The sequence below is a fragment of the Paralichthys olivaceus genome, chromosome 23 (assembly GCF_024713975.1).
Source record: "Paralichthys olivaceus isolate ysfri-2021 chromosome 23, ASM2471397v2, whole genome shotgun sequence".
NCBI lineage: Eukaryota > Metazoa > Chordata > Actinopteri > Pleuronectiformes > Paralichthyidae > Paralichthys > Paralichthys olivaceus.
The window spans coordinates 13,608,905-13,618,838 of NC_091115.1; the positions used below are offsets into that span (position 1 = coordinate 13,608,905).

Here is a 9,934-nt window from a genome sequence, read left to right on the forward strand (position 1 = left end):
TGAGAAGAAATGACAGCCTCTAACATAAATTGGAGAGGTGCATCAGTGTTTAAAGTGTTTGCACATAAGAAAATGTCCACCATCAATCATGAGCCACAATGATTAGACCTGCTGCAGGCCTCTGAAGCTGCACCACCGCTGCTGCTGTTTATTCAGTTTATCAATATTGAACATATGGTGTCCAAATTGCATCAAAGTCGACACTGCAATTCCTTGGCACGTCATCAGCACAAGTGTGAAGCCGATGTGAACAGTTCTCGAAAAATGTGAGCCACAGTCAGACTGAGATTTCTGGGGTTTCTGAATGAAAAAGTTTGGCAATTTAACGAATATTCTTTTATTGTCATCCAATATTTTTATTGCTGATGCTTCTCTCATGTTTGGTAAAAGTGTAGCTGGAGCCAGCAGATTAACTAAGCTTTGGTCAAAAAGGCTGAGCATGGAGAAAAAGCTGCTCTGGCTCTGCTACAAGGTGAAATCCCCCTAAAAGCAGCTCCATAAAAAAACATGAGACGAACCAATGGAAACACATTTTAACTGTTATTATGATTAATAAGAAAACCAAATTCTGTAAACGTGACTTAGGCCCCATACACACCTTGTACTAACATGTGTTTTTTGTAATCTCAAGTGAACACACTCAGATACAGATCCGATCACGCCAGACCATGACCAGGGGGTCTCCGCCACATGTGTCTCGATCTCTATGTGAATGTGAACGTTTCCTGGGTAAAAACAACATAACTGAACAGAAATGACAGATGTGTTTAGATGTGAGATCTGATCTGAGATTCATGTGGGGCCACATTTTAATGCCAGGTGTGAACACACACACTTCAAAGCGGTCCACTTGTGACCGGATCACAAAAACCACATGTTAACACCAGGTGTGTACGGACTTAGTGAGCTTTAGAGGTGCTGGCAGGTCGGCTCTGTCACCTTTGGACAGAGTCCTGCTGAGGTTATCATGTGCAGAGACAGGCGAGGGCCCAAACGCAGATGGTCTCAGGTTCAGGTAAGAGGAAGACAGTCCAACAGGCAAAGGTACAAAATGGTGACCGCACAAAGCAGCGTCACAAAACTGAAGTCCAATAATCACGAAATACAGAGAAACACTAGGAGACTAGAAAAGCACGAAGGAGACAGAGGACAGAATCATGACAAAGGTCCTATTTTCTGAGGATAAGAGAATAAAAGCTGCACCACTCAATATTTCTATTAAATATTTTAATAGTTCTATTAAATATTTAAATATTTCTATTACATATTTCAATATTTCTATTAAATATTTCGATATTTCTATTTAATATTTTAATATTTCTACTGAAATATTGAGTGTTATATGAAAGGTAACAGCCGTATACCTCTTTTAAACCCAAATCAGTGGGTATGTGCTGAATGTATCCATTCCCATTTCAGTCAATAGCCAGGTGGGTGGAAGTGAGTTTTTTAACTAGAGGAAAAGGGGCTATAGCTAGAAAGGAAAAGAGAAAGACCATGTGACTGTGCAGTTCCCCTTAACTGTATAGCTCATTGTTTTAGTTTCACGACCCACAGCTTCTACTCACAGCAGTTTTTAGGGGGAAGTGCTGATGGGCGCATTATACAGATCATGGGGACATAAAACAAAAGCAAATAAAATTTAGAGAAAATGGCCACAAATGTGTGCTACATGGTGTACAAGTGAAAAACAAGGTTTGCAAATGCATACAATGATTTGTGTGCAGATGTAAAACACTTTGACAAATGCACACATCACCAAATGAATGAATATTCCAATCAGCTTCACAGATTCACTCTCAAACAGCTCCCTGTGTGTACAAATGTCCAATATTTGTGACATCCCTTGTGTTTATTTACGCACTCATTAGTTTACACCTACATGTGTGTGTATAAGGCATGTGTGTATTGTGTGTATTGATACTCACTTGACGTTAGGGGTACTGCACGTTTCTACACAGTGGGCATGGACTCCAAAAGACAAACGTGTTTAGCAGGAGTCCAATGAACATGAGTTGCATTATGGGAAGTGTTGAATGTAAGATATATAAACCTGTCTCTACTTTGCGCTCTGATTTTGATTATTCTCTGTCTTCGTGGCAATTAATGGTGTTGGACTTCTCAGTAACTCACTTCTTGACATTGTTTGGTTGATGGGAGTGTTTCTGTCGTGATCAGTTAGAGGAGGTATTGAACTTTAAAGCCTCATGAAGCTGAAGGCCACACAAGATCTTTCCTCTTCATACATGTGTGCAGGGCACGGGTACATCCATTGTGCGTGAGTGTGTGCGTGTTTGAATCTTTAATGCAAAGAGCCTAATCTTTATTTAATCACAAACTATTCCGAGTGCTCCCCTGACAGAGACGAGTGGAGAGGGTTTCAGAGAAGAATTCAGCGGAGGGGATGTTTGGACGTCGGTGTTGGGTTGCCAGGTCGGCTTGTCCAGAGGTGTTTTCGCGCCATGTTGCCGGCTGAACTCTCAGAGTGGCAACCCACAGCTTCCACAGTGAAGGAGAAGCTTGCTGAATGGGAGCGAATCAACAGGACTAAGCAAATAGAGCACAGAGTCAACACGCACACACACAGACTTCTGTGCTCATAGCCCATGTCAGTCTCCTGCTATGAAATGAATGTGCGTATACAAAGAATTTCCAGCTGAACTATAGTTTAGTCGACAACACACCAACACTAACACACGTTTAATCTTTGTCTCTCCTCTGAGGTTGCTCTGTTTGTTTGTTGCATACTGGTGTCGTTGTTCGTTTTCTGTTTACTACAGCGTGTTGACTTGCAGGGAGGTGGTGTTACCTTAGCAGGTTTGGAAGAATGGGGACAAGTTTCCTGCTGCGGCGTGGCAACAGCGAGCAAAAAAAAACAGCATGAGTCTTAAAAGACACACTCGCACGAAATATGTTCAATATTTTATCTGCCTTTAAAGAGCGAAAGGCTTTTTCTTTGGCAGGCAGTGTGTGTGTGTCTCTGTGAGTGTGTGTGTGTGTGTGTGTGTGTGTGAGATCACAAGCTGACATACAGTAAACACCAGTAAAGCAGTCAGTTGTCTGGGGCCCCCAACCGGAGAGGGGCCCCTTGAGAAAATCTGATCCACAGCAATGATCATCTATGTAAAGGAGACTGCAACACCACCACAGTCAGAAACCCCCTAACAAGGCCCTCTACCAGTAGCTTCCTCTGCCAAGAGCTTCGACCCCCACAACCCTTTTGCCATGGGGGCCCCAAAGTCCCTTGAAATGCTCTTGTTGAACATTAAATCACTGATGGCAAAATAATAGTTTGTAACCAAATGTTCTCTCCTGCACGTTAGCATCTTGCAGCTCATTGTTTTGGTAGATCAGCACAAACCTCATATATTATTTTTCCAACAGCGACGGTGTGGCAACATGGCACTGGCAGATAAACAGACTCGTGCTTGAGTGTCCAGTCTTCATTGAACGTCACATGATCTCTGTTAACAGGACAACATGTGCTGGATTTGACTGTAGCCCTGACTGAAGCAGCACATGAATTATTTAAAACTAAATGCCCATCCTTACTGCAGCTTTACATATTGTGCGTGCTGGGACACTATAATAAGAACAATATCAGTTTGGTCACAGTTTTATAAAACTGGCTGTTTTATGTTCTTGACAGATTTAATATAAAATCACATTCAGGCTAAATGTTAAAATAGATAAATAAATAAAACCTGCAGTGAACAGTGCTAAAAATAGAAGAAAGGGGATTTGAATAATATGTCATATACGCAGAGAAAAGTTATTTAAAGCTATAACGACTGGAACAACTGTATCTCTAAATGCTTCAGTATTCACTTCAGCTTTTAGCTTAGGTGCTGATCACAGTTTGACATTGTGGGTATGAGCTCTCCTGGTGGGAAACAGACTGGCTTTTACTTTCTCCTCTCGAAAGCTCGTCCATGTTTACTGTGCCCGTTACGCACGTGTCTGCAGTGTATATATATGTGTGAGCGTGTGTGTGTGTGTGTGTGAGTGAGGGAGGGGATGCAGTCATCTTCACACAGGATCACGGGATCCTCTCCCTCTCCGCCGCTGCAGAAATCCTCCCATCTGTCGCTCCTAATCAGCAGAGAGCAGCTTGCATGTTCACAGGGTTTTATATTGGGATGACATCTCTCTCTTCTGACACACACGCACACACACACACACACACACTCGCTCGCTCACTTACTGACTCACAGATTACACTAATACTGACACAGCAAGGACCTTCCCATGCCATTACTCATTAAAACATATTAGCAGACCCAACACCGTGCTGTAAGTTTCTTTATCCGATCATGTTTTTTTAAAGCAACATTTATTTTTAAATGACCATTTGATGGCTGCACTCAACACGATTTTTTAAAAATGTAATAAATCTCTTTGTGAAATATGCAAAGTGTCTCTCACAGTGACATTATCACACAACTCTTCAGTCCCACTCCCATTTTTTAAATTCTTTTCAGATGATTGTTTGGATTTTGGAATTTTGACATTGTTTTGGTTCACTCTTACTGCTCCTAACCCATATCCAACCAAAGCTAATCAGCTATTCTTATTGCTTGTACCTGCCTTCTTCAGAATGGTGGTGGAGACCTCATAGTTGAGAAACTCACATTTGTGGAGTGGACAGAAATATGACTTCAAATAAATTCTAACATTGCTACGTCACTGCTGCTTGCGTCACATTAACTCGACGACATGAAAGCATTGTTGTCACCCCAAAGAAAAACCATCACTGCAGATTTAAAAGCGTAAACAACTCACTGTCACCTCGTCTGACTGTCGCATATTATGCTTGAATAGTTTGTTTTACTGAAAGTTTGTCTCTATCAGTGACTCCTGTCAGTGATGATGCATCTTCATCTTCTTCACAACACTAACAAAGCATGAGTCAGTAAAGTGAAAACCAGAAATCCCAGCAGCTGACTGAGAAATCGTTGAGTCAGCACTATTGAGAAATAACCCTGTCAAACCCCTGCAGATATTATCAGGTCATTTTCTGCGATAGTGCAGAAACGTGCCTCACTAACAGTATATCTGAGTAAACACGGGATGTTTGGTGCAGTTAGCGATGCTTTGGGTTTTTGTGCGTGAGATTTTCTGAGAGCCTCAAACGTCCCGCAGCGCAACAACAACAGCTGCTGTATCATGAGACCTCTCAGAGGTATTGGCTTATTGTAGCATAAGGAGGATAAAAATAGAGCTTTCTGACTCTGCCTCTCTTTGAAGTGATCCAGTGTAACTGATAATCTTAGATCAGACGCTCCAAGCTGAGTGTGTGTTTGACAAGAAAGAGAAGAAAGAAAGGGAGGGATGGGAGGGATGGAGAAGTAGAATGATGAAGACAGAGACAAAGAAGAAGGGGTTAGACAGAGGTAATGGGTAAGTTTAAATCCTTTGCAATGAGACATCACATCCAGATATTTTGAACAGCCTCAATGGAGTCTGACAGCTGTAAATCTCAGAATCCAAGAGGTTTGATCCACTGATCATCAACGATGATGCAGAGAGACGTCTTTTACAGAAAAGCCAAATTTAACTCCTACAATTTCACTTCACTTTTAAATTTCACTTTTACTCGTTAACTTACTTTACTCAAGTTTCTATATTATGAGTTTCATTACTTGTAAACCAGGTCATCCACATAAGGGGACAACCCGCTCCACCACCGGGGACACAGCTGCTCAGCTGAACTCAGAAATCCCAACTGCCCAGTTCAAATAGACAGGATTTATTTACTGCTGAGTTTGTGAGCTCACCTGCTGTTTTGCTGTTTCTCCTCAGGTCTGTCCTGTATCCCCATCCTGCCTCCACGTCGGGGTTCCTTCTACGTGGAAAGTGGCACAGGCGTGTCTGTCGGCAGCGTGCTGGCCTTCTGGTGCCGAGAGGGATACCAGCTGGTCGGCAGCGACAAGATCTACTGCAACATCAGGAATGGAAAACCACAGTGGAGCAACTACCTGCCTGTCTGTGAAGGTAAGCAGGTTCAAGCAAGGACATAAAGCAAAGTGGGACTTAATAATAGGCAAGTCTATGTTGAAAGTTGCTGTTTTCTCCTGCATTCAGTATCAAGGGTTACTCCACTGCGATGGCTGGACTTCTCATTTCTCACATCTGGTTCTGCATGAAATCAGGTTGCAGGTCTCTTGTAAAGGACTTTTTGTGCTCAAGGAACATTTTGAACTTTTCCTCTCAACATGCAAACATGTCGTGTGAAAGAGAATCATGCTGTATGAAGAGAATCAAAGCTGAAAAATGAAGGTTAGAAACCAGGAGAGGTGCTACAAACATCATTTGAATACATGGAGCCAGAAAGGCAAAGGATCATGTGACGTCAACTGTTAATGTAAACTGTATTGTGAAGAGCTTTGAGTGATTATCAAGACTAGAATTTTCTTGGGATCTGGTGCAGAATACTGACACACAGTCTTTTTTCCACTCATCAGCGATCCCCAGGCCAGAGGACCGAGGACTAAGAGTGGCCGTGTTGGCGTCAGTGGTGAGCGGCATCGTCATCCTCGCCATGTCCCTGTCCTTCCTCATCTGCTGTCTGCAAGAGCGATCGAGCCGGGACCGAGCCAAGAAGGAAGGACGGAGCAGGTAAGGGGGTGGAGAGAGAACCTAAAAGTCACCCTGGATAGAACCCCTGCAGCTGAACGTCTCCATCACACCCAGGCTTTGTTCTCGGACTGATAAAGGTCTCTCTTCCACAGGCGCAGGGAGAAGCACTCAGCCCGCCGCAGCGAGTGTTGGCTGGAGAGAGAGGAGGGTGAGTGGGAGGCCTTCCCTCCTCCCAAGATCTTCCACCTCTCACAGAGGATGAACCCCCGCCTGGCTCCAGACAGCCCCCTCTACCTTACCGGAGGCCTCGGGGGATATGAGAACAGAGGATACCAGAGGTAAAACATCAGCACTCACATCTGGAGGGAACCAATTTGGAGCCAAGTCACTCATCTCACAAAAATGTCAAGAAAATTGAGTCTGGACATGTTCTGGAGTTTATCTTCCACATGTCACATCAGACACATCAGACAGGAGCATTCAGACCAGGGGGTGACGTCTGGGTAAAGCGTGCAGGCATACATTTTTGTTGTCTATGGAAATTAGTCTACACAGCCTATCTACACAGTATTTCCATGCATCCATGCATTTGGGGGTCGCTGGGAGCTCGAGCCAACATCATCTGAAATTGGATGAGATGTAGGATGCCCCCTGGAGAGATCACCAGTCCATCACGGGGCTGACATATAGAAACCTGGGACCTTCACAGTACTTTCCTATTATATATAATTCCTACAGTATTTGAAATCCAATTTTCCAGATGTTTGTCTTTGGTAAGATGACTGAACATGGGCTCAGATAAATGACAGAAGTCGGGAGATATTGACAGATGGAGAAATATATTGTTGGTCTTTTCATGCCTTCTCAAGCCTTAAAAAAAAACCTCCAGGAGGTGTCTGTTCCTTTAACATCATCCAGAGAAAAGGAACAGGGCCCTGTATATATGGCGGCTACTTTCATGGCTGCTGTGGTACCGGTTGGGGTTTGGGTAGATAGACCCAAGCGGTGTCGGGGTTCAGTCTGTGCGGTGGTATTACTTAATGCTGATTCCAGGAGGCTGATGTGCTTCAAAACCAACTCCTTATAGAAAAGTCACATTCATGCAACGGTGTGGCCAAAGTTAATCCAGTTCCAAACTCCAGTTATTACGTTTTTCTAATGTCAGTTATTTAAATTTCAGTTGGTGCTGAAAAGTCTTGGGTCTCTCTCTTGCAGGAGTCAGGAGAGTTTGCTGAAGGCCTCCCTGCCCGGACTCTACCGCTCTGAGTCACAGCTGTACCCACATGTCGTCCTGCAGAGGGTCCCCACTCCAACGGCGCCCTCCGCCCCGTCGGCACCGTCCGCCCCTCTCTACCTCCACCTTCCCACCTCCTCCTCCGCCGCCTCCTCACCGGCCCACACAGGCGCCAGCAGCCAGCCTCATCTCATGGCACAGTACCCGACCCCAACGTACCCACCGAACCCCAACACAGCTGTGCCCCCGTATCCCCACCCAGCACCGGCGCCCATCTACCCCAACCCCAACCCGGTTCCACAGCGGCGATGGCAGTAACTGCCACACTGACATAGCCCTGTGACATTCCTGTGCACAGCGCGGAAGGAGAACACAGGAAGAAAGCATCGCAGGCATGTTCTGGAGGCATGTTCTGTTTCCATCCTCCTCCATCCCTGTTTTCTCCCACTGAAGGCTGCAAATGCAACCAAAGTAGACATGACGGGAAAGTGCAGACATGGACATGCAGTCAGGTGTAGAAGCATCTTTGTTTTGCCGCATGCTTGCAGTTTGGACTGGATCACAAGTAACTGAACACTGAAGGTTTTTCTTTGTCCTTAATTCCTACTGAACTACGGCTGCTGCACTCTGCAAGAGGAGCTCTTCCAAAGAAGTCCTGCTTTCTTTAAGCCGTCAGAAATGACGGCTTCATGTAGCCCATTGACAAAGGGTCATGTTGAGTTTTACTAATTTAGTTTAACCTTTGATGCTTGAGAGAAAATAAACCACAAAGCAGGAGGACTTCAAGCAATGGCCGCCACTGTTTGGGCAGCTCTTGGAAATGTTGACTTTTGAAATAGACTATATTTATTGTGTGATCAGATCCCTGTCCACCTACCTGAGGTCTAGTTATTTAATGCCGACCTCAATAAAACAACTAAGATATCTATATGAAATATTTTGATTTAGAGCTAGAGACTTGTCACTGCTTTCTGAACAGAGCATGTGTGATGTAACAAAAGGTTCTGGGTCACTTTTCTCATAATTTGTAATAGATTGACGATAGAGATTCCTGGACAGCACTGTGAAATGTGAAATGTGAAATGCCAGCTGCTATGAGTTTGACTCATTCTGTCACATCATTATAAGAAAAACACGTCTTATGTTCAGCAGCTACAATATATATTCTGGCAAAGTCTCAAATGGTTTTAGGAACGTGAAGAAAACATAAGACTCATATTCTGACTTGAAATCAACACTGGGCTGAATGATAACTGCAAATAATTGTCACATAATGAATCAGTTTTATTTTCCATTTCCTTGGGTTGGGATAATTAACTTACTTGGGATAACTAAGGTCCTGTATGTGTGTAATAACGAAAATAATGATTTGAAAATATAGATTTGTCGGCCGCTGTGGGACAAAAGCTTTGTGCACATAAAAGCACTGATATGTAAAGTTTGAGCAGGATGAACCACGAGAGACACGTCAACCTGTACAATAACCTCAAAATCTTCAAATCTAAAATTCAGCGTCAGTTGTGGATATTCCTCTTTACTGAACCTTTTTTAAATGAATAATTATCCCTAAATCTTGAGCATTTTAAATTGTGTGAGGCCCCTTTACTGTCGCGTTAGTTTACACTGGGGTTTTATATTTTTAACAGAAGGACTCGAGTAGAGACACTAACAAATCTGCACTTTATATTTTTCTGAAGGGGGCGGTGTTTAAACAGCTTGGAATGGACAGTCCTAGATATTTCTTGTACTGTTTGTTGTATAATAATGAGACTGCCATAAAAAGCTCAATAAAGAGATTATAGTTTAGTTCAACAGTTCAGGCTTCATTGTGTTTTCATGGCGTGCTGCCTCCGACAGAAGAGAGAGAATAAAAGATGAAGGAAGAGAAACAGCAGAGGAAGGAAGGAGGGATGGGAAATGTACCAGAGGCTCGACCTAATTCATCATTGTGTCATGACAGTTGTAAATGAGGAGCCAACCTCATTTGCCTGCAAAGCGACAGTGACGTTTGACGAAGATGGAGTGGTTTGTCTGCGGACGCTGGGTTTGAGTGACGGAGCAGAGATTTTGATGGTGATGGAGGTCATAAAGATTCCAGAGGCTGACATGGTACATGTGTAG

The 9,934-nt window shown here is 43.6% G+C and overlaps 1 protein-coding gene across 2 annotated transcripts in view; it reads left to right on the forward strand.

The window, feature by feature from the left end:
- The window catches only part of LOC109637516 (sushi domain-containing protein 3), a 29,843-nt gene extending 20,216 nt beyond the window's left edge, over nt 1-9,627 (forward strand). For both annotated transcript variants that reach the window (XM_020099935.2, XM_020099934.2), the window contains exons 4-7: nt 5,803-5,994; nt 6,465-6,618; nt 6,732-6,917; nt 7,795-9,627. In XM_020099935.2, coding sequence (XP_019955494.2) covers nt 5,803-5,994; nt 6,465-6,618; nt 6,732-6,917; nt 7,795-8,131 — 869 coding nt within the window. In that variant the 3' untranslated portion in view covers nt 8,132-9,627. The remainder of the gene's footprint in view (nt 1-5,802; nt 5,995-6,464; nt 6,619-6,731; nt 6,918-7,794) is intronic.
- Nucleotides 9,628-9,934: the final 307 nt, after the last annotated feature.